We start from the raw sequence: 25,518 nt of genomic DNA on the forward strand, positions 1-25,518 counted from the left end.
ATATTCCAGTACTCATCTCCCTAACGATGTATAAAGAGGAACTATAACCTCCCTTCTTTATGACATGATACACAAATTGCTGTTCAAGGACACAACTCAAAACTAGATTTCCTTTTTTTGGCCACCACATTGAGCTGAAAGTTCATATACATTTTACATACTGACTGCTATCACCCCTTGCTGTATTTCAGCACAACTCATTTCTAATAATATACAGAAAATCTCTTTTCCTAATTAGTATATCATGGAAGCTTGCAACTGTCCAGGAAGCATTTCATTTTGTTATTGTCTAACCCTATTTCCAAACTTATTATGTGCCTTTGTATTATTTCTCATTCTTCACTACTGTTCATACCATGCCTCAATTAGACAGTATTTATGAATGTAATTAGCACACTATTTATTTTCTCTTCCAGATCATTAATTAAGATGTTGACTCAGACTGGAACTCTTGTAACACTGGACGCTGTCACTTCCTATAGACACTTCCTTATAACTTGACACAGTGCTGATTAGCATTAGCCTTTGTGTAAAATACTCCAGCTACTCAATCCCTGTAAAAGTGATTATTGATAACCGCATTTACTTTAGACCATCTGCCTACTAGTTTTGTAAATCTAGCTGCAAAAAATCTAGCTTGATCTGTCATTCTTCATAAAGCCTTTCGGGTAAAGGCTTGTCCATCTAGATTTTTGTCTTTATTATTTATCCCTTTAATTTAGTACGGGTTAAAGTTAGCGGCACCATAAAGCAGTAATAGTCAGGATCATTTGTTTCATCCCTTTCCCCTCCCCCCATCATTTTGGAAGATTAGCATCATATGTGCTTCTTTTATTGTAGTAGTAGTATTTATTTGAATCCCCACTGTACTTGCCACTGTACAGAGAACAAAAAGACGGTCCCTGCTCAAACATATTGATCTATGTATTACTCCATGTAGCATGTGCATCCCCATACCTGTGACCACAGGAACAAAAACAATACAAAAATAAATGCAAAAACATGATTGTTACACCCATTTTTTTCATTTTCTTTTAAATAGATTGTAAACTTTTTGGGGCAGGGACCGTCTTTTTACACAACAGCTAGCACAATGAGACTCTGCTCCTACTTGAGGCCTCTAGGTGTTACCATAGTTCAAATAAGTAATAAAATAATAAGATAATGAAAGAACACTTCCCAACAAAAAATAATCTTCCTTCTCCTGTGCCACAAAGACAACGACTGCCACAAGGTCAAACTTTGCTTCTGTCAAACAACAGGGTAGGGACGTAGATTCCAGAGTTGAGGGCCTCTGTCAGGAATGCTCTGTCCCCACTCCTTATATGAGCAAATCTAGGGCAAGTTAACAAGATATTCCCCCAATTTTGGAAAACCTCTGTTATGTAGCGCACTGTAATTGTCAGAATATTCATGATGAAAAGGCTGGGCTGGAAAAAGTATTGAGCTAAATTCAGCTCTAATGTCAACAAGTGCAAACTCCATTGACTGAAGAATGATACCTATTTTTCCAGTCTAAATTAGGCCCTTTGTTCCCACACATGCTTCCCATGCAGATGATACTTGCCCCAAAAGGCAGCTTTCACCAGAAGATGTATTTATCTGACATCCAAAAAATAAAATAAAACAATCACATATCTTCTCAGACATTTGGAGGAGCAATGATCTGTTATTCAAATCTGGGTTTTCACTGGGTACACTCCAATTTTTCCAGTTCATATTAATCTGTCCAAAGTACTGTCAATCCTGAACTCAGGTTTTATTTTCCTCAGTTTATCTTTCCTCTGCTGGTAAATCTCTTTAGCAAACAAAGGATAATAAAAGAAATGTCTCTTCATCCCAAGGCAACAAAATCAACAACTAACATGGGACTTCAATTCAGGAAAAACAGGAGGTCTCATGCAGCCAGTAGTAAATCAGAGTTTCTAAAAATTATAAATAATTTTCTAACACAAAAACAGTTCTGCAACCAACAGAAGGTAATGCTATTCTGGACCTCATAATGATAGATAAAGATGAATTAATCACTGACCTCTAAGTTATTGGTTGCCCAGTGACAAGCAATAATGACCCGATTACATTCAATATGGACAAACTTGGCACTTCAGAAAGGCTAATTTCCTGAAGATGAGAAAAATTATGAATGAAATTTATTCGGGAAAAAAACCCAGAAAAGTGTAAAGCTGTGTTTGGCCAGATGAATGTCCTAGCCTACAAGGGAGACATCTGTAATTAACATCTTCTAAGGAGGTGCAGCAAATGGGGACTTTACACACACGTTCCCTGTCCTGTCCCCTAAGCTAGAGAGTCTCACACTGTAGGAGCGAACAGAACTATTTTTTCTATATTGTGCCTGATACATATACTGATCAAAGCCAAGCTTGTAGAGAGTACAGCTGGAATCATCCTTCAGGTCAAGATCCATTTACCATTTTTGTCTGTTTAGGAATGGGATTATCAATACCAGGGTGACCATCCTGAATCGTAATTTTAGGATACAGACATTGAAGTGTTATCTCCATCCTCCTTTCTTCTTAGGGAATCGAAAAATATTTGGAATAAAATCCTTTTCCACCTCAGCATTAGGGTACAGGTTCTTTGGGTCCCTGTAGAAGTAGGGAGCCTATCTCCTGTAAGAGTATCCTTTCATGAGAGCAATCCTTGGAAAGGAATGAGAAAGGGGGTTTTGGAAGGGAAGAGGGGAACTCTACGGTACAACCAAAGTGAATAGTATCAGGAATCTATTTGTCCGTAATCATCCATCATATATGAGAAAACTGGGCTAGGCAGCCACCAAATCAGATCTTGGGAGGACCTGGCACCTGGGTAGGTTAGTGATTCTCACAGATCCTATCAAAGACTTCTTGGCAGGTGTTGCCCCTGAAAAGAAGAGGTAAAAGGAGCATTATGTTTATTTTGTTGCATCCTCTGACACTTTTGCAGCAGTTCAATAAGCTCTCTGGTGAAAGAAAGTACCTCATGTACTTCCTCTTGGCAGCTGAGGTGTATATCCCCAAGGAACCAAGGGTTGCCCTTTAGTATTTTAATGAGTGCAATGCCTTGTTCAGTCAAAAGATTGATAAGTTGTTTCCCTCGAAGGGCAAATCTTCCACAGGGAACTTTATTTCCTTGGGGAAACAGTGCTGGCCAGCGTGCTCCTTGACTCCTCAGACCCTTGCACAAGCGTCTGCCTAGCCTGGATCTAACTGGGGACTCATAGCCTCCTCCATGTAGTGTTTCCAAAGCCTGAACTCCCCGGCTTAACAGGTTTGAGACAAAAAGGAGTGATACTGCACTGAGTGGAGATATGAGCTTCTCCAAGACAGTACAGGCACCTCTGGTGCTCATCTCTGACTGGGAAAGCAGGGAAGGAGCAGAAGTGGGGCGAGGGGCATTAATTTACTAAGAAAGTTTTATCAGCTTTTGTAGACAGTTCTCCAATATTTATAGATTTTTATATAATTATTATATAATACTTACAAAAACAGAGTCAAGGATCAGTTGTGAACACTGGAGGGCTCCATCCCAGACCATGTGGCAGTAAGAAGGGACTGGGGAGACGGTCAGTCAGAAATAGTGCAGGTATGGACCAATAGACTCCAGTAGCAAGAATCTTCTGGTCTCAGGCACATTCGTATCCTCAGTGGAATACACATAGGGAATAGCACTCAAAGAAGGAGTTTATTTGTACAGTATATTAGGAACAAAAGAAATCACAGTAACGGGGTAGGACCATTACTAAATGGAATGGCAAAACTGTTAAATAGTGATGCAGAAAAGGCAGAAGTGGTTCAATTAATATTTCACTTTTGTATTTGGAAAGAAGGACGATGTACTGGTATTGCATATGATAAAGAAATACTTTCCAGTCCATTAGTAACTAAGGACGATGTTATGCAATGTGTAGTGGGGATAAACATTTTTGAATAAACAGACCTGGATAACTTGCACAAAGAATCCTAAATGAGTTAGCTGAGGAGATCTCTGGTCCACTGGTATTAATTTTTAATAAATCTTGGAATATCAGGGAAATTCCAGAAGACTAGAAGTGTGCTAATATTGTACTGATATATAGGCCAGTTAGCCTGACGTCAGTCCTGGGCAAAACGATGGAAAAGCTGATACACGATTCAATTGATAAAGAAGTAAAGAACAGGAGTATAATTAATGCTGATCAACATGGTTTTGTGAAAAAAGTTAGTCAAACAATCATTATTTCACCTTCTTTGGTGAGATTATCCATTTGGTTGACAAAAATAACTGTGTAGGCTATAATACTTTGACTTAGTATACTGCATGACATTGATTTAAAAATTGGCACTATACAATATCAATAAAGTACATGTTAAATGGACTAAGAAATGACAGATCTCAAAATGTAGTAATCAATGGGGAATCATCATCAAGTGGGGATGTTTCTAATGGGGTTTTTGCAGGACTTGGCACTGAGCCTGATACTATTCAACATTTTCATCAGTGTTCTGGAATATATCTGCAAGATATGTTCAGCCAAACACAATTTATGCTTTTGTCAAACGCGAGTTATTGAGCTCAATACGGAGGTAACTCTGTAAAAAGTAATGCCCTGTGACATACAGGTCAGACTAAACAGTCCCTTCTAACCTTAATAACTCTACAGATCTGAACCAGCATTCATACTGATGAATATTTATATAACAAATTTACAGCTGGCTTAAATCAAAGCATTTTGGAAGCTTTGTGGGACTAAAAACAATTGAAAAAACCCAGACCTTATGTGGTATCGTTATGTCTCTCAAGAGCATATTGATCAGATATTGAGTATGAGGTGGGATTTCGAAATATGGAATCCATTGCGCACAAGCACTCTGCTGTCCCTACGCAGAGCTTCATTGATTTCAGTGGGGCTCCATGCAGTTACAACAGTCTCCCATTTGCCTACTGAATTGCAGGACTGAAACGCAAGGTAGTTATTAAAGTCGCTTAATAAAGATATAGGATGCTGTCTGACCAAAATTCATGTGCACGCTGAAAGGACCCCATTTTCATTGTCAGTAAGTTACCCCTTATGCCTGTTCCGAGTGCTGACTAAACTCCTACACTAACCAGATATAACCAAACACAGGGGAATAATGGAAATTCAGACAGCCAGTAAGTGGGGGAAAGGCATGAGTTTTTTTTCCAATTCTTGACCTTAGCAGCAAAAAATTCTACTGGATTTTATGACAAATACCAGTTTAAAAAAAAAGCATTTCTATGCCTTTTACAGATACATATATTTCATAAGACACACAGCTTAAATGTGCTAAAAAATCCTTTGATGTATGATATTACATACCTATTCAGTCCTGATCAACACAAGGGATGAGCATACAAGAAATACAAGGAAATGAATTTACTCCAAGTGATACCTATCTTTAAGATTTACAAATTAACTAATTGGAATCTATGGTCAGTTTCTCAGCTAACTGGACAGCTTCACCCTCTCATCTTTAAAAAAAAATTATTGTTGAAAATGTGCAGCCTTGATGTCTCTGTAAACGGAGAGAGAGATCTGGCATGATCAGACTCTACTGTCGCAATACAAGAAAAATGTACTTTCATTTTCCTAACTACAGCCATTTCATCGGATACATTAAAACCTGTCTTAGGAATTTACATCTCACCTGGAAGAGCAGTGACCCAGGAAACATTTCCAGGGACCTTAGATGGCTTCAGCTACATTGAGGACAGCTGATATTTCAATGTCTTAGTGTAGTACATTTCTTCAATATAAAAACATAGAGCCGCTCTCTTGGAGTTAATCAGTTTTCAGTTAAATTCAGGTTTAACTTTAATAAGATCCTTATTATATTTACACCCACACAGTCAACTTATGTGCTTTTCAGAACTATTTTTTCATTGTAACTCCTTAATTTATACTTCCAAATATTTTATGTAATGGTATGGGGCACACCTGCCTAAAGGCTTCCTAAGTTTAAAAAGTCTGTAAATAGTTCTTAAAACAGTTAAACCTGACCAAAAGAGAAAGTTTATACACCAAGCTGTACATTTTCTTTACATTACCTTCATATAATTCAGCTTTCCTTCCAGAGTTTATGCAGAAGGGTCAACTTATTGCTCTTGCAATTGACATGAATTACAATAGAATTTTTACTTTATTTTTTCATTTTTGTTTTTCAGGATTGTAATTTTCAGTAGGATATCTAATTTTCTGGAATCCAAGAAGTTAAGCTAAATTCTTTTTTGCTTTACTATAGAGCACATAACAATATTTAAAATGATTTACTATGAATTAACAAATCACAGCAAGTCACAAGCAAATGTGTGGTATGTTTCAGTCACTGGGGTATGGGTGAAGCACTGCTAAAAAAAAATTAAGACAATCAGAAATCATTGGCCACAAGAGGGCATCCAATATTTTCTAACCAAACCATATTTCATATTAGCATGTTTCAATTTCAAGCACTGTGATGTTTTAACATATTGGGAGGGGGATTGGAGGGCAGGAGGAGGAGGGATTATTTCGGATTGTAGCATTTTTCAGGATGTCTTCTTTTTACCTGGTTTTGACTAATGTTCTCATGTTTTTATTTTACTTTTTTTTTAAACTGTACATAGGGAATTGTGAATTATAAAAGTTATTAAGGTACCAAGTAAAGGGCCTGATCCAAAGCCCACTGAAGGCAAAAGGGACTCTTTCCATAGACTTCAGATCAGGTCCTGAAAGTTCTGCTTAATCAATCATTTTTGTCTTATTGTTTATAGGCACACACACTAATGTTTTGGTGAATGTGCAGAAATAATGAATAATTTAGACATTCACATGATAACCATTCATTTTTAAAATAATCAGTATAATCATTTTAAGAGGGTTTTTTTTATGTCATACTATACTATGAATGACTACACAGAAATAAATTGTTTTTTTGTCAAACACTGTCCAGCTTAATACAATTATTTAAAAAATCAAGAAAATTGTTATATTGTGCTAAATCAGTCTAGTCAACAGACAGAGCATTGTGATCCAATGCCAGTAGAATAAAGAAGGCTAGTTTATAATCTCCAGAACACTTCCTCTACCTGCCTGTGAATACATCTGTAGGTAACTCAGTTGGAAACAAAAATGTTGCAACCTATTTACGAACTATTTAAAATGTTTCGATACTATAAAAATACTCATTTCACATGGTATTTAATGACCATTCTAATTTATATTACTTATACTTTATTTAAAGGGACACTGGGCTTGAAAAAACATGGGTCTGGCTGAAAATGTCATACATACTATAGATACAAGGTAGGTGAGGGAAGATATTTTATTGGACCAACTTCCGTTAGTGAGAGACAAGCTTTCGAGCCACACACACAGCTCTTCTTCACATCTGGGCAGAGTTGTCTCCCCCCCGTTCTATAGGGGTCAGGCTGTGATACAGAGACCCCCTTGACAAAGGGTTACAACTCTCACCTTTGGCCCGACAAACACATTACACCAGACCTGAAGAGCAGCTGTGTGTGGCTGGAAAGCATGTCTCTCTCACCAACAGAAGTTGGTCCAATAAAAGATACTACCAAACCCAACTGGTCTCTCTAATCTCCGGGGACCGACACAGCTGCAACTACACTGCATACATACTATAGTTAAGGTAACACAACTGGCATAACTGAAATAAGTCCGTGGAGGGAAAAATCTATTTATTCAATTTGCTAAAGGGATCTCAGAGCACTCCATGTATAGGTAGGCTCCAATCCCATAACTTGTTTTGCAGGCAGGCAGACACACACTAGTGCCTGAGTGGAGTCCCAGTGGAGTCAGTGGGACTCTGGATAGGTGCAGGAGGCCACCAGCATGAAGTTCAGCACTAGTTAATTTTTTCTCTGAAAAGAGCTTTTTAAAATATCAGAGGAACAAAATACAAACAAAAATAAAAACAACCCACATTATAAAAAAAATGGTCATACTTTATATTAAGGTTCTGTTTGTAAATGATTAATAGAAGTTATAGAGTGTTAGAGACATGAGCCGTATTTATTACAGATTATAGGTACATCTGCAGAGGATGTTATGAATGGTTGGGAATGCTTGTCTGGAGGATACCTGTTCAATATCTTTCCTCTGTTGCCTGAGCATCCAATAGCCTTCTATATTACCCATCTTCTCAAACAAGTCCAATTTCCATGACCCTCCCTCTTTGCAGGTTACCGTTAAACATTACTAACATACATTCAGATCAGTTTCCTAGCTTTGAGACATCCTGGTGTATTAATACATACTGTTGCCACCCTCCCAATCTTTAACTGAGGATGGGCAAAGCAACACTTTGCGATAGTCAGTAGATCAACAGGGGTACCAGTTCAGAAGTGGCCATTAGTACCCCCTTTGGCTTTGGCTCATTAGTACCCCCCCCCTTTTTTTTTTAAATTTAAAATGGGTGATTTCATCCTTGCTGTTTTACATTCACAGTGGTTCATCTCAGACTGCCGCCTTTCTATTTTTATTGAAGGAAAACTATAGTGCATCGATAAAGGGCATACACATCAATATATTTTAAAACCAAGCTTTTGCATCATATTACTAGGTTATTTTATATTCTGGAAGAAATATTTCTGCTTTCAGCAGTTATGGGATTACAAGTGATGGGAAAGGGCATCCTATTTACTCACATAAAATGTATAGTGCTGGCAGCCACAACATAAGCTCTTGACAGCGCTCCGCAAACCACCAGCTGTGTCCCAAAGATGTCATCTTGCTTAAGTCAAAATTCAGTTTAGTTATTAGCTGCATCTCGCACAATTTCTGCATTAAGTTGCTCAATTCCCACCTGAGCTAGACTGGTGGTAAATTGAAACCATAGTAATTAGAGAGCAGATAAATAAAATTATATCTTGACAAGTGCACACTTTGGAATGGGTCCTGGTATTTATCTACCATCAGGTTTGACTATGAAACTAGTGACACTGGCCCAGTTCCGTTTTCTCAGGCACTAGCAGTTTGTATAGTGGAGATGAAGATGTGGGATAAGTGTCAGGCCAGTTCTACTCTACAATGTTTTGTCAGCATAGCGATATTGGTCCTGGGTGTGAAAAACCAAACCACACTTCTGGCTGACAAACCTATCCCAGCAAAATCCCCACTGTAGACATAGCTATGCTCAAAGAACAGTGCATCCGTTGCCATAGACAATGTCATTTGGGAAGGTGATGTTGCTATGCTGATAGAAACATCATCTTAGGCCTGGTCTACACTAGGGGGGGATCGATGTAAGATACGCAACTTCAGCTACGAGAATAGCGTAGCTGAAGTCGACATATCTTAGATCGACTTAGAATCACTTACTTTGCGTCCTCGTGGCGCAGGATCAACAGCTGCCGCTCCCCTGTCGACTCTGCTTCCGACTCTCGCCCTGGTGGAGTTCCGGAGTCGACAGCAGAGCAAGCGGGGATCGATTTATCGCGTCTACAGTAGACACGATAAATCGATCCCTGATACATTGATCACTACCTGCCGATCCGGCGGGTAGTGTAGACGTGGCCTTAGTGGTCTTGACATCATTCAAATTTAGTAGATACACTAATGTTCTGAAACTTCTACCAATTTCTTAAGACAATTTGCATAAAAGGTTCTTACTTTGTTCGAATGTATCCAACCTTGAGATTTAGTTTATTAATCTGTTCCACAGAACACTCAGGTCCAGCTAGTGGTTGCTGTCACTGAACTCCAGTAATGTTGTGCTTTAATATTGTTGGCTGGAGATTCATAAAATATTATACATTTTAGCCCTGAATATATTTCTCCTAGTCTTCCATCCCAACATAACTGATATAAGTAGAGGTGGCACTCACTAGATTTGTGCATACAAGGCTGGAAGCAGGGATTTTGTCACGGAATTTATTTCACTCACTGGTTGATGGATCCTAATTGAGGTGTCCAGAAAACCATGTCTATTTAGACAGGCTTTTGCACAAAGAATTAGTTTATGAGAATGGGAGTGTGGTGGTGGTATTCTTTGCTAGGGAGTTTGCAGCTTGTTTTAGCAGAGCCTGTGCCAATTTTGATTTAACTTAGAGTTCTAAGTATGTTATATAAATTAAAAATAAATAAAATTTTGGAAAAATCAGAGCTTCTGGCATGTATAAATTTCTATTTTTTCCTTTATTGAACTCCTGCTTTTCCTAGAAAGTGAGGATTTTCCCTTCCTGTAATTCAAGTTTCTGCCACAAGGTAGCTGGCAGTCTCTAGACCATTGGGCTTTCCTCTTTGAACTTGCTAGTGATCAATCAACTTCCAACAGCTTATCCTCCTTACTCAGCGACACTATCTACAGGCTGCTTTTGTACACTTTCTTTAGGTGGATTATTCCTTAGCCTTTAAAGATGCTTATGGAAACAATTAGATACGGGCAAACATAAAGTGACTAAAATGTTTTCTAAAATAGCAAGTCTAACAACTAATTAATTATCAGCACTAATGTAATAAAGGTCTGGAAGAATCCCAAACAGTTAAATGCTTCTTCACAAAAACCCAATTTACCAGTACAGAATTTCTTTCTGTTCCTACTTATTTGACAATCTGGATCAATCAGATATAAAGAGTGCACACTGACTCCCTAGTTCTGGTGGAAAAATAGCTGGTCAAGATGCTCCTTCTAAGGACAGTATCTGCCAAAGCTGACACAACAAATCTACAGTGGCATATAGGTACCTAAGGATCATCATTTGGCAGCTTTAGACAAGTCCCTTGCTGAAGCCCTTTTCCTTTCAGCTCATGGGATAGGTCATAGTTCTAGTACAGTGGGCTATAAATGGCTCAGGGGAAGAAGACTACGCAGTTTACATGGAAACACAGGACTTTTAGCCATCTAGCTGTAGTGGGTCTGGACTCCACCCCCTCCCCTTGAAGTCCTGAAGTGGGGAAGGGCAGTAGCGTAGCTAAGGGGGAGCGGGGCAGCAGGCAGTGTGACTGAAGGACCCGACGCCGAAGTGCTGCTGAAGACCTGGAGCGCCGCTGGGTGAGTACTAGTGTGTGGCACTTTTTTTTTTTTTTTTTTTTTTTTTTTTTAAATCTCCGCTCCCCCTGGTTTCTCCACCTATGTCACTGGGAATGGAGTGATGAAAACTGGACCAGGAGGAGGGTGAGGTGGGACGCCGCCCAGGGGGAAAGTAAAACATAGCGTAGCTCAGGTGATCTTATAAAAGACGGTCTGTCCTGAAAAGGGAAGAGGAATGCAAGTTTCAGCTTTTAACATTGGCTCTCCAGTAAGGACTCAGGCGGAGGGGGATGCATTAGTCACCAAAACAGAGAAGCAAGGATACTCTGACAGGGGTACCCAGAAATTTCAAGGCTGCTTCCACTGACACGGAAAAGGTCTTTATGTTCAGAGGGGAAGCAGACTAAGTTTGGGCCTGCTGTACTCTGTCTCAAGGAAGAGCAAAAATGGACATCACAATTGCCACTGAAGAAATTTGGGCACTGCTGTACCTGTGCATCTTCTGCCTGTCCATGTCACTGCTTGCTTTATAAAGAACTAGAAGGTGTTTGCCCGGAGCTTAGGCAGAAGATTAACTGACAATAACACAGCATCCAGAGTGAAGGAAATAAAAATCTAGGAAGTGGTGATTGCTCCCTCTTCCTTCTAGGTTCAGCCATTGAGGGAAATCATTTGATCCAGATTGTTAAATGAGTGTCAGCAGTCTTTCATTTCTATTGCAGGATATGTATTCTATAATTGTTAATCTCACTTGACCTTTTTTCTGATTGGTCCTCCTTTCAGGCATTACTTTTTCCAGAGGTATTCCTCATCCCCAACTGAAGAAACTGGGTCGCTTTGGAGATGGCTCATGACACTTGTTAAGAGACATACTGTGTAGCCTGTAGTTTATGAACATTTTAAAATCAGATCAGTTTTTCCTCAATTGAAACTTGTTAGATTTAGAACATTTATCTCTTAGTTTCCTTGCATTCTGCCTTAAGTTTTCTGCTTATTTTAATTTCTGGGCTATATTAAAACAAAACTCCTCTGTACTCGAAGGACAGAAAAGGACAGCTATATATGGGGAAAACAGTCATTGTCATTACAGGTTTTTCATTAGTGTGCTCACTTCTTAAGCTCCATTGATCAACTATTAATTATATATATTGAAGCAAAGTTCAAAATGTGCTTGGCACTGTACAGATTTAATTAAGCATGCATTAACATATGTAGACATGTATCTTTTTCAGGGTATTTTCAGATTGTAAAAAAGTCATGTACGTTACTTCCTTAAGCCCTTAGTGGTATTCACGCCTATTATAAATACAGATCCAGTGCTCATATGCATAGAATAATTTTTAATTACACAAATTTAACTTAAATATAAATGTATATAAATCAATGAAATTTTAAATTCAAAATTTGAGGAACTGAACACCACTAGAAATCTATACACATACACTAAGAATCTGCCACATTTACAGGCTTCAGACCAAATTTAACATATTAGTAAAATACTTTAAACAACACTTAAAATGAGCAACTTGAGGGGGTTACTTCGACCCATAAGATATCTTATTGTAACAGAATATGTTTGACTGGTTAACAAAGGGAAAATGTTAGGAATAGCATTCACTTGGACATCTACAATAATAATGGTTAAGTTCCTGGGGGAACAACTTTATATTCAAATATTTTATTCCTGCAATGGAAAATGGATAATCAACCCAATTTAAAAATCAATCTAAGCTATAATCTATATTGTAATGAGTAATCAAGTTACAGAATCTGAAGGTGCATGCCAATATCCACAGAAAAGTTTAAAATATCCAGTCAGTTTTAACTGCTATTTTTCATTCAATTTGAAAGCGGTAACAAAAGGAGGAATAAGAAAGAACAAGATGAGCACAAGTGTGGTAGGGAAAGTCACGTTTATTAGTATGCTTAAAAGAGTACAAGAGGAAGAGAAAACTAAAGACACAAACAAGCTCTGCTTTAGAATAAAGACAGACTGTTTTCTCTAACAGATTTATTTCAAAAAGTACACGTCTGTCATGAAACTACAGCATTCTTGTATTTTTTTTTAACAAATGGACTTCCTACAAATTTCAATGCTTCTACTTTAAATTCATAAAAATTAAATATAGAACCTCATGCCGAAATTCATACCAATACCAAATACTATGCTTTGTGCACGTGAAGTACCGAATACCTTTTTCCAGTTGCAGACATTTACTCCATTAGGCAGTATTGCTTTAGTATATGGGCTGAATGAATGGACTATAAGGTGGATAGAAAGTTGGCTAGATTATCGGGTTCAACAGGTAGTGATCAATGGCTCCATGTCTAGTTGACAGCCAGTATCAAGTGGAGTGCCCCAAAGGTCTGTCCTCGGGCCGGTTTTGTTCAATATCTTCATAAATGATCTGGAGGATGGTGTGGATTGCACCCTCAGCAAGTTTGCAGATGACACTAAACTGGGAGGAGAGGTAGATACGCTGGAGGGTAGGGATAGGATACAGAGGGACCTAGACAAATTAGAGGATTGGGCCAAAAGAAATCTGATGAGGTTCAACAAGGACAAGTGCAGAGTCCGGTACTTAGGACGGAAGAATCCCATGCACCCCTACAGACTAGGGACCGAATGGCTAGGCAGCAGTTCTGCAGAAAAGGACCTAGGGGTTACAGTGGACGAGAAGCTGGATATGAGTCAAGAGTGTGCCCTTGTTGCCAAGAAAGCCAATGGCATTTTGGGATGTATAAGTAGGGGCACTGCCAGCAGATCAAGGGACATGATCATTCCCCTCTATTCGACATTGGTGAGGCCTCATCTGGAGTACTGTGTCCAGTTTCGGGCCCCACACTACAAGAAGGCTGTGGATGTGTCCAGTGGAGGGCAATAAAAATGATTAGGGGACTGGAACACATGACCTATGAGGAGAGGCTGAGGGAACTGGGATTGTTTAGTCTGCAGACAAGAAGAATGAGGGGGGATTTGATAGCTGCTTTTAACTACCTGAAAGGGGGTTCCAAAGAGGATGGATCTAGACTGTTCTCAGTGGTAGCAGATGACAGAACAAGGAGTAGTGGTCTCAAGTTGCAGTGGGGGAGGTTTAGGTTGGATATTAGGAAACACTTTCACTAGGAGGGTGGTGAAACACTGGACTGTGTTACCTAGGGAGGTGGTGGAATCCCCTTCCTTAGGGGTTTTTAAGGTCAGGCTTGACAAATCCCTGGCTGGGATGATTTATTTGGGGATTGGTCCTGCTTTGAGCAGGGGTTGGACTAGATGACCTCCTGAGGTCCCTTCCAACCCTGATATTCTATGATTCTATAATTAAGTTGAAATGTACTCATCATTGAAAAGCCCAAAGGCCCTATAAAACACTTAATGCAGTGTTTCAGTAGGGTTTAAGTGATACAATGAACCTAATGTGGTCTTTCCTCCTATATGGCATGAGTACAAAGAACAAAAGTCTGCCATGAAAACTATTTTCTATACTGTTGGCTTCCTTTATTGCAGAAAAGCCCTGATTTAAAGACAGATATTTGAAACACATCTTTAACACTTAGTATATTGTTACATGTCAGATTAAATGTCCTCATACCTCTTGTTTAGTAACAATACAACTACACAACATTAGATTAAATGTGTACTTTTGTACATTTCTGAATAGGCAAAATACCACAATTAATGGTGTTTACAAAAATATGATGGGTATTTATTTTGCTCAACTGGAACAAGGCATTTTTAACGCACTAAACTCTAAAAAATTTACTGATGAAATATCAGTGTAAAATAATGCCTCACAAAAATACCTTTAAATATCTGTTTCAGAAAGTATATTAAAAGGAAGTTTATGATATCTGGTCTAATGTAGTGTTTTTTCAAATTACATAAGGCTGTCACACTTTATTCATCCCAAACTAAAATCAGAGTATGCCCCACTGACAATGGAAAAGTAAATTTTCAGTCATCCAATTAATTAGTTATTACCTCTTCAGTTCATTTAGATTTAATATTTACAAAAGAAAGTTTATCTTCAACTATAAAACTGCATCAATGAGGTATTGAGGATGGTGTGTTCTAATCAATGAACTAGCTGTCCTTGCTACCTGTAAGAGTTTTCCTTAGAAGTCTTATTTGTAACAACATTCTAATTGGGATGTGGGGGGAGTACTGGGACAAGCTATTTGGTCCCATCCATTCCCCTTCTAAATAGACAATACATTGTTAATCTGGTATCTGCTTTAAATAAATTAGATGTGTGAATTTAAAGAAAAAAACAATTTACTAAAATATTTATTTTGTGATATTAATCAAATTTATAGTAGTAATAATGTAGCCTTCATGATAATTATTTGTCCATTCAATAGGCCTGGATGTTAGGTACTTGAGGCAAAGTCTATCCCAAGTAGGTAGTCCTATGTATTTCAGAGGACAGTGTCAGTTTCTGTTACTTTATCTTCCATGCAATTTCATAAACAGACATTGTCAAGGCTGCAAGGCCTAAAAGCTATATTCTGAGGGCATATCATGCTGTCCTTCCACTTTATCACTTATTCCTTTCTTGTGAGCTGACAGGGAATTAAATACGCACAAATGCAGCTACACCTGCTTTAGTGTAATACATTTATGTTCTTCAGTATCTTGCCTGTTTACCTGACAGGAATATGGAGTATTGGACAATGCAATGAGAGCTCATCTCACAAACATGTCCACAGATGGATTAATCAAGCACTTTAGACGGTTAGCTAGTTGCCCAGCCCTACTGCTGGCTTTTAATCTCTGCTTTACCTCCTGTTTTGCATAGCAGATCAGTTTTCAAGATTGACATAACAGCATTTTAAAAATAATAAACACCTTACTTTCAGGGTAGGTAAAATATTTGGTGTATCAATATATCAGTCAACTGTGACAATCTCTCTTCAGTGTTTATAACTGGATACGGGAAGAGACTGTCTTCATTCCCCACACCAGGGGTTCTCAAACTTCATTCCACTGCAACACCCTTCTGACCACAAAAGTTACACCACCACCCCAGGAGTGGTGGACTGAAGCCTGAGTCTGCCCAAGCCCCGCTGGCGGGGGGAAGGTGGGGACGGAAGCAAGCCAAAGCCCAAAAGCTGCAGCCCCAGGCAGGGTGCCTGTAACCTGAGCTCCGCCGCCCAGGGTTGAAGCCCTCTGGCTTCGGATTTGGCCTGGGTGGCGAGGCTCGGGCGGCGAGGCTTGGGCTTAGACTTTGGCCCGGGTGGTGGGACTCAGGCTTCGGCCAGGGCCCCCAGCAAGTCTAAGACAGCCCTGGGAACCCCACTGGGGTCACGACCCACTTTGGGTCCCCACCCACAGTTTAAGAACTGCTGTCCTATACTTTCAAACATTCCTTAAAATTAAGCTTTTTTTTATTATTAAACTTTTGTATTCATGTGTCTGGAAAATAACTACAAAGTAGCACGTATCACATGTGAAAGTTCTAATCATCCAATCTGGTACTACAGTGAAAGTGAACAATTTTCAGGAACATAACATTTACTAGCTTGTAAAGAGAAGTTCAAGCAAAACTGAAGCGCTTTGAAATACAGAACATTATGCAGAGTTACTTAAGCCACATCCAAAATATTGGCAGAAAGAGGTACAAATATAAAAAGTATGTAAGAAGAAATCAGGTCACAGTGTTGTGAAGTCTGTACCTTCATGTTAAGAAGCACCTTTCAAGAAAAAGCAATTTAGGCACCAGAAACTTCTTTAAAAAACATAAGTTACGATCAGGCATAAAAGTTTATTGGAAAGGCACATATGAAAGATAAAAGTATCTTAGTTCTAACAGTATCTGATTACAATCTAAAAAAAGATGTCCCAAAATGTGGAAAGTTTTATACATATCTAAAATACTTAATATCTACTTCATTCTCTAAATTCAGAATGAAAAGGGTTTATGTACTCTACATAATAATCCAGATAAAAAATTATGTATCTACCTATAACTAGGACAAACATCTAAGAGCAAGCTGAATAATTTCACAGACCTAGTCAGCTATAGAAAAAACAGACACTGTAACCTAAAGCTTCCCTAAACTCTTGAGAAAACCTTGTGTCTCACATCATTGTAATACAGATATATCTAGTATCTTTCACACAGGCAGTTTGGACATTTACCTTAAATAAGATCAGTGTTGCACTCTATCTTCCTTTTCAGTTTGAAAAATATTTGGCAGTTTAGTATCCACTATTGACATTTTAAATTTACAAAATTCTTTGTTCTGAAAAACATTACTTTCAAAGACTCAAAAGGATGCAAAATTCAAATACACTATCCACAACAACCCAATAGCTATCACAAGATATCAACAGTACTTTAATAAGTCTGAAACTAGTACAGAAACCACACTCTAAACCTTTTTTTTAAAGTTTGTAAATTGTGAAAGGTTTTTTTAAAAAAAAAAAACGAAAAACAAAACAAAACAATGAATTTTAGTTCTATATCTACAATTTTGGATAACCACAGTGCATGAAGAGGAGAAATTATTTGAAATTCTATTTTTGTTATGAGAAAGTAAATGTAATTAAAGTGTCTGGTACCAACATTTAGAGGTTGGTTTGTTTTTAATGGGGACACCGAGGACCAAGCTCTTTTACCCCTTTTACAAATTCTTTGTACAAAAACTGTTTACACAATGTCCTAAAATAGCAGACTAATGTTGTACTGTGTATATACACTAGGGTCAAAAATAAGTTTCCAAAATAAGTGGGCAGATTTTACAAACTGATGAGCACTCATCTTTTCCCATTAAATCCAGATGGACAAAATATGGATTTAAAAACCTAAAGTGAGATTTAGAAAACTAAAGCAAGGTTCTGAAAATCTTAAGACAGATAAATATCTGTCCTGCATAATTTAACTATTTGTCCACAAACACATACCCATTTTTCATGGGAAAACAACAACAGTTGTAGTTTTGGAAGACTAGGTTCCATGAGTAACAAGTTGGTATAAACTTGATCATGCCCCTTTAATGTCAGTGAACAGTTTTGGGTTGCTTGGCATGACTATAATAAAATGCGCTTCTCTTAAAATTGGGGTTTCATAAAGCTTGAAAGGTCTCCTGTAGCATTTCCACTTGTTGCATTTAATCCCCAAATCAAGTTTATTAGTTGATCGGGTTCAAGTAACTGCAACTGGTAGCCCATGATATACGAGTTCTCAGCAATTCAGAAGATGCCCCAAAAAGCACATTACGAAAGGTAAAGATTTCCACAGACTTTCAGTAAAATATTTAGATCATTCAAGTACTTCAGCCACTGTGGCCATTATCACAGAATGGCCAAGGAGTCAAAGTATTTAAGTCATTCCAAATTTTGAGGGTGAAGTCTCTGGAAATCTAATTTCATGGAGTACAGTTGCAATGTCTTTTCACTGTCAAAAATACACAATGTTGTGTTTCATATTCAGAATTCCACATCTAGCTGATATGGTGTTTCTTCATCTAAAATTCAAATACCTCCATTGTTTCACATCTCATTAGGAACTTAAATGCTTTTGCTGAAGCTTTTAATTAATATATTTTAATAACAGTTCAAAATTAATAAGCAAAAGTGATGGCTGTTCAAACTAACTGTTCATTTACTTCAAGGACAATTTTGTGCACTTTTTAAATGTAGGCTGGAACAAGGTTTTTTTGTTTTGTTTTTAATATTTGTAAAGAATAATTTAAAAAAAAGCATAAATTAGCACCATTCTATACTATGGACCCATCCTTGCTTTGTGCTGGAATCATCACAGGGACAGCTCCCATTCTACTTAGATTAGGTGCAGCTACCTTTGATGGTGGAAAGTTTGGGTTTTGACCAGAACGACGTTCAAAGTCTTCACTTGGTACTTGATTATATGGAGTCTTGGCATAGCCTTCCATATTGGAGGGAGACATTGAACCCAGGGAAGAACGATTGCTGCCTATATAGCTGTGTGCTGTTGAACTACGACTCTTTGGAGGAGGAACATCCTCTCTGAAAATAGTTAAAAATAAAAGTGGTTTAAACCAAGAATGTACTGCTGTTTTAAGGGATTTGTAAAATGTCTACTTTTTTCCTATTCCAAAAATAAAAGTAGCAAAAACATTAATACTGTTCATTACTTTAAACAAAATGTGTTTCAAATATTTACCACTTTCAGAATCCTTTTTAACTGAACAAAACATTGAAACATATCAGAAAATAGTATACAGGCATATTAATGTATACTACATTAAAAGTATAAGGTTATATAGGCTTAGCTGTCACACTGGCTTAATGTACTGGCTTAGGTCAATGCAGAATTCTAATCAGCCATAATGAATATATTACCCACGAAAAAAACTTTAAGAGGAAGTTATGTTCTAGTTTCAGATATTACTGTTCAAAGGGTAAAGACAAAAGGTCATTACCTAATATCATGATGCACTTCTTTTTCATATTTTTTCTCTTTACGTTTCTTACAGCAACAGAAGACGAGAAAGGCCAATAAAAAGAGACCCAGAAGAGTTCCAATAACTGCTCCAGCAATTGTGCCAGCTGTATTTATAGCTAAAATAGATTAACACAAATTACTACAATGCTGGCCTTTAACTTAATTTGCATAACTAGAGAATTCCCCTTACACCTTAAAATAAAAACAAATGTTCCCTACACTGAGAAATATTACTGAATTGATACATCACTACTTATACACATGTTTAAATAAACAAAAGAAAATCTTAATTCACATGGAAAGACAAGTCAAAAGGCTGACATTTATAGGAGCTGAAAGAATGCTCAATACTCAAAAATATGACAAAATTAAAAATGCTGTCAGCTACCTGTTCTACAGTATATTTCTTTTATAGATTACAAAAGGATCAAACGACTATTTCTTTAACTCATTCATCAACATTTCTGATTCTGCGGCAACTACTATACAGCAAGTACTTACGAGGAGTGACATTTAGCACAACGAAACAGTCATCAGTGCCAACTCTGTTTGCAGCCACACAACTGTATGTACCAGAGTACTCCTCAGAGGCATTTTTCAGAGACAATTCACCTGTATCTTTATCTACAAATATTGAAGAAACTTTGGTTAAAATTTTCCATTAATGGTTATTATTCAATATTTCCAAAGGTGTTAATCCATTACAACAAATTTATTTAAAAAGTCAGTTTCTTAGTTATGTTGACATTAGTTTGAAAAAAAATGAGACATCTGTCAAACTGCAAAGAGCTGTCATATATAATACTATCATTCTTTTATGAATAACTGGAAGTTGATTCCATAGTATTTAATTTCAGTATTAAGTCTTGGTACTCATACCACTCATCTGCTGAGAATATTTCCTTGCCAAGAGTTTAAGGGATGTGTTTAACACAGGTAATCTGCGAGGTACCAGGTCTTAAGACATTAAGCCTAGGCATAAAAAAGGTTTAGCATTTCAAGGTGAAATAAAAACATGAAGACAAGGCCTATTATCCATCTTAAATATATTAAAATAATAAAGGATAAACATTACTCAATAATGATGTTGCCGGAAGTTCCTCTGTGCCAGTTAATTTTCTCCAGTTGTAGGACAAGAGTGGGGAGCCTTCTTCCGATACACATTTCAGGGTAACGTCTCTTCCAGTTTCTTGTGATCCTTCAATGTAGCATTTAGTCCTTGCTGGCTTTACTAATAAATCAAGTATTATTTAAATTAAAAGTCACTTATGGTGTCCATTAATTAAGCCTTAGCAAGTAAATCATTTTTCACTGCACAAAACTTGAAATCAGCCTAAGTTTTTTAACGCTTATGTTTCCTACAAGGGCAAACCAATTTTAGAGCCATTTTCAAGAAATGTTCATTATTTCTACATTTTTGTCCTCCTTCTCCCTATTCCACTGGGGGAAGTGGGGTATCAATCCTCTAATTTTTGAACACTAAATAATAGGGCTATCAATTAATCTCAGTTAACACCGGCTATTCACTGAAAGCAAACTCAACGTGTTAATTTTTTTAACACATTAATCACATACGTGTGTGAGGGTGGAAGGCATCAGCGGCAGGTAGGGGCTGGAACCCCATGCACCAAGAGGGGCTGGAGCCCAGAGCAAGGCTGAAGCCCGGAGCCCCCACCCGACCCTCTATTTGAAAATATAGAAAACCCACAAAAATTTAAATAAATGATATTCTATTATTAACCGTGCGATTACAACTGTGATTAATGTTTTTAATCTCGCAATTAATGTTTTTTAATCGCTTGACAGCCCTACTAAATAACAATTTATCCACTTACAATTCAGTATTAGATTATGAATTTATTTTACACAAGCACCTCTCTCATTTTAAGTGTCAAATGTAATATGGCATGTAACAATTTGCCTTCAAAAACATATACAGCATATAGCATCTGTACTAGTTATCTTACCAAGCACAGTCAACTGTATTTTTTGGCTTTCAACTCCAGGAGCCTTCTTCACTCTGCACTGGTATGTGCCCGTGTCTGTTGACTTTAGATTCAGGATATCTATGGAGCCGTCACCAGATTTGGGATCAGGATTAGTGAACTGTACCCGTCCATTCATAGCTTCATAGTAATTATTATAAATCCTGTCTACAGAGTACATAATGATCTAAAGGAAAGGAAAAAAAAACGGGTATTTTCTTGAAAACAAAATCTGCATAACAATTTGAATATTTCAAATGAACCACAGTTCTATTTCTTTTAAAGTCATCTTTTCATGTGTAAAAATAATTCTAACTAGAATAATAAAAAACCCACACAATGCAATTTATCTGATGGGAAATGAATAAACTATTAATAGCTGTTTAAAATTGCTACATGCTAATACTGTAAACCTCTGCACGAAGGGGCTCATCTAAATTTACTAATATTGCTTCTAAAGAATGGAATGGGACTAATATATTTTAAGATCTAAGAATTTCTTTTAAGTATTTTCTTCGTAAAAGATGACTTGTTTGGTTCAACACAGCATTGTCTTTATCAGTAACTGAAAAAAACGAAAAATAACATTATCCTGGAGTTATTTTCTCTTTACAGTTCACTAACTTATAAGGAGCAATCACTTGTCCTTCTAGATCTTAATTATGTTTATATAACTGGAATTCATTGTTTACTATTCCTGTGCATGGTGCTTCACAGACATGCAAGATCACAAGTGCCCTGACCTGAAAGAGGCAAAATTCAGAGAACAAGAGGTGTTTATGGGCAGAAAGCTTTAACCTTCAGAGCTCTTACAACAGCTAGGAATTAAATGATCTCTAAAAAGCTGTCTCTACTCACTGTTTGTTCCTTCTTTTGATTATCTATTGGTATTAAGACCCATTCAACATCTAGTGGGCCTTGATCTTCTGGTGAGACAGTGAATGTACATGGCAATGTAACTTTCTCCCCTTGAGCTTTTTCAACCATAGGCTGCTCAGTTGAAGTTATCTTTAGGCCTTTTGTTAGACCTAGGGGGGGAAAAAAAAGTGATGGTATAAACAAGTGTTAAACCTCTACTAATTCAGCAAACAATAACTCAAATCTATGGATAAACATTCAGCTTTTATGATAAACTTTCCATTAGGCACAGGCCAAGATTTTCAAAAGTGGATACCAAGGAAGTTGCCCAATTATCCAAAGTTCTGAGCATCCAACAACTCCCTTCACTGTAATAGAAACTGCTTGGAGCTCAGCATCTTTGAAAGTCAGCCTGCTTATACAGATGCCTAACTTCAGGCACTCACGTTTGAAAATCTTAGCCATAATACATGGTTCAGTGTACAGAACTAGAATGGTCCAGTCAGACATATTTTTAGCAGAGCTTACCCAACAAACCCTGTGCCATACTGTGTTACTGAACAATGAAGCAAACTGGATATAATGTTAATCAGTCAACCTGGGAGTCCTATAAATAGTCACTTGAATCAGGAAAAGCTACACCCTTCCTCATTTTCTATCTCCTACACAAACACACCCTCGTTTTATGCAACAGAAGTCCTATAGAAAGCATACATGATCATAACTAAAACCCTTTGACAGTGACCTTTTCATGTCAACAGTAAAAACATACCACAATCCTAACGCTACCTCTCTGGCAAGATGAGGACATATAGCATACTGCTAAGGTCAGTTAAGTTTGACAGGACAGTTGTGAAATCTTGAACTTAAATTACTTGTTCTTGAAACATAAGGATCATTTTGCTTTAAAGGAATGGGTGGATTAATCTTTTCAAAAAATCCTACTGAGTTTTTTAGATTTAATTTTTGCCTTAGCCTTTTCTGCCTGATCCCCTGGAAAACTCAGCATAATCCTCATTTGCATGGTATGCTCAAAGAACAATATGTTTCCAAGCGACAGATTCCGCTCAGTCCAATGTTTCAAAAGAAGAAAGATAAACTATACAATGATGAAACAGGATTTACATAAAAAAAGACTTAAGTAAGCGGCCAGAAGCTATCTTAAATCTACATGTGTTCATCTGTCATGTGTTTTATAGCAGAATCACGAAGTATTTGTTTAGCAATCAGGAAATGTTCCAAGAGGAATATTTCACTATGTAAATTATGAGATGAACCAGAAAAGTACTTGATGTTTTGAATCTATTGTTGGGTGCAAACATCTTGCTGAAAGTTAACATTTGTGATAGACTAGAAGGTTAAGTGGTTTAAAATGGTAATTTCTTATCTGAAGTAGTAAAACTAAAATTCTGTGCAGTAACTTCTCACTTAACATTGTCCCGGTTAATATTGTTTTGTTGCTGATCTATTAGAGAACATGCTCATTTAAAGTTGTTCAATGCTCCAATATAAAGCATCTCCACAGAGCAGGAGCAGAGGGACGACAGGGCTCAGAACGGAGGGAGCTTGCTGGCAGCAGCTGATGTCTCAACTTGCTGATCTACTTAAAAAGGCAGTTTACTTAGATTGGGGTCAGTGTACTTAAAAGGGCAATGTGTGTCTCTGGGCTAGTCTACACTGGCAACGTTAAAGTGCTGCCATGACAGCACTTTAATGTGGCTTGTGTGTTGTGGCAAGCGCGGGGAGAGAGCTCTCCCAGCGCTCTAAAAAAACCCACCTCTATGAGGGACGTAGCTCCCAGTGCTGGTACACTGTCTATACTGGCACGTTACAGCACTCAGGGGTGTGTTTTTTCATACTCCTGAGCAAGAAAACTGTAAAGTGCCAGTGTAGACAAGCGCACTCTCTCACATGGTCTCAGTCTCTCTCTCTCTCACACACACCCACACCTACCTGTTTCTGCCATGCTGTGTCTTCTCCCTCCATTTGTGCTGCCTTGTAGAGTGTGAGGCTATATTAACAACAATATGTTAACCCTTGAGGGCTCAGCCAAGGGCTAGTTCATCATTTAGCAGTAAGGCACTCCCTGGGAAATATCGCACCCTCTGACTCCACCACCTCAACCAAGCTTCACAATCATCATTGCTGTATACAGTATTAAATTGTTTCTTTACAACTTATAATAAGTGTGTGTGTGTGTGTGTATTATATATATATAAAAATAGTCTTTTGTCTGGCGAAAAACATTTCCCTGGAACCTAACCCCCCCATTTACATTAATTCTTAAGAGGAAATTGGATTTGCTTAACATTGTTTCGCTTAAAGTAGCATTTTTCAGGAACATAACTACAAATGTCAAGCGAGGAGTTACTATACTAAAACTTAACAGGGACAACTCTGAGACTCACCATTCTGTCTTAGGTAAAATTTGTTTCAAGATGAGTTGTCAGCCTTGCTGCAAAACTGAAGTCAAAGCTACCTTCAAATGACAGCCAGAGGAACGTCTTCTCAGATGAGGAGTTCTCATAATCAGATTCTACCAAGTCCCAGGTTGCTGAGGAGAATCTGACTGTTAGAAATTCCTCAGCACTGTTTTGATTACATAGATGCAGAACTACAAGAAGCATCTGGTCCTTCTTCCCACTTCTATTTATAATGCTACTTTGCTTAAACATCTACATTCAATTATTAGGTGATACATTCGGGGGGGGGGGACATTTCAATTTCATAGACTCATAAGACTGCAAGGGGCCTTGAGAGGTCATCTAGTCCAGTCCCCTACACTCATGGCAGAACTAAGTATTATCTAGACCTTTCCTGACAAGTGTTTGTCTAACTTGCTCCTAAAAATCTCCAATGATGGCGATTCCACAACCTCTCTAGGCAATTTATTCCAGAGCTTAACCACCCTGAGAGTTAGAAAGTTTTTCCCTAATGTCCAACCTAAACCTCCCTTGCTGCAATTTAACCCAATTGCTTCTTGTCCCATCCACAGAGGTTAAGAAAAACAATTTTTCTCCCTCCTCCTTGTAACCACCTTTTACGTACTTGAAAACTGTTACATCCCCCCTCAGTCTTCTCTTTTCCAGACTAAACAAACCCAGTTTTTTCAGTCTTCCCTCATAGGTCATGTTTTCTAGACTTTTAATAATTTTTGTTGCTCTTCTCTGGATTCTCTCCAATTTGTCCATATCCTTCCTGAAATGTGGTGCCCAGAACGGGACACAATACTCCAGTTGAGGCCTAATCAGCGTGGAATAGAGCAGAAGAATTACTTCTCAT

General features: G+C 37.8%; 1 protein-coding gene across 2 annotated transcripts in view; it reads right to left on the reverse strand.

The window, feature by feature from the left end:
- The window catches only part of CXADR (CXADR Ig-like cell adhesion molecule), a 105,690-nt gene that overhangs the window by 54,474 nt on the left and 25,698 nt on the right, over positions 1–25,518 (reverse strand). For both annotated transcript variants that reach the window (XM_073303486.1, XM_073303497.1), the window contains exons 2-7: positions 22,237–22,406; positions 21,361–21,565; positions 20,469–20,624; positions 19,895–20,017; positions 19,371–19,509; positions 18,768–18,954 (exon numbers count right to left, since the gene is read on the reverse strand). In XM_073303486.1, coding sequence (XP_073159587.1) covers positions 18,768–18,954; positions 19,371–19,509; positions 19,895–20,017; positions 20,469–20,624; positions 21,361–21,565; positions 22,237–22,406 — 980 coding nt within the window. The remainder of the gene's footprint in view (positions 1–18,767; positions 18,955–19,370; positions 19,510–19,894; positions 20,018–20,468; positions 20,625–21,360; positions 21,566–22,236; positions 22,407–25,518) is intronic.

The sequence above is a fragment of the Lepidochelys kempii genome, chromosome 1 (assembly GCF_965140265.1).
Source record: "Lepidochelys kempii isolate rLepKem1 chromosome 1, rLepKem1.hap2, whole genome shotgun sequence".
Taxonomy (NCBI): domain Eukaryota; kingdom Metazoa; phylum Chordata; order Testudines; family Cheloniidae; genus Lepidochelys; species Lepidochelys kempii.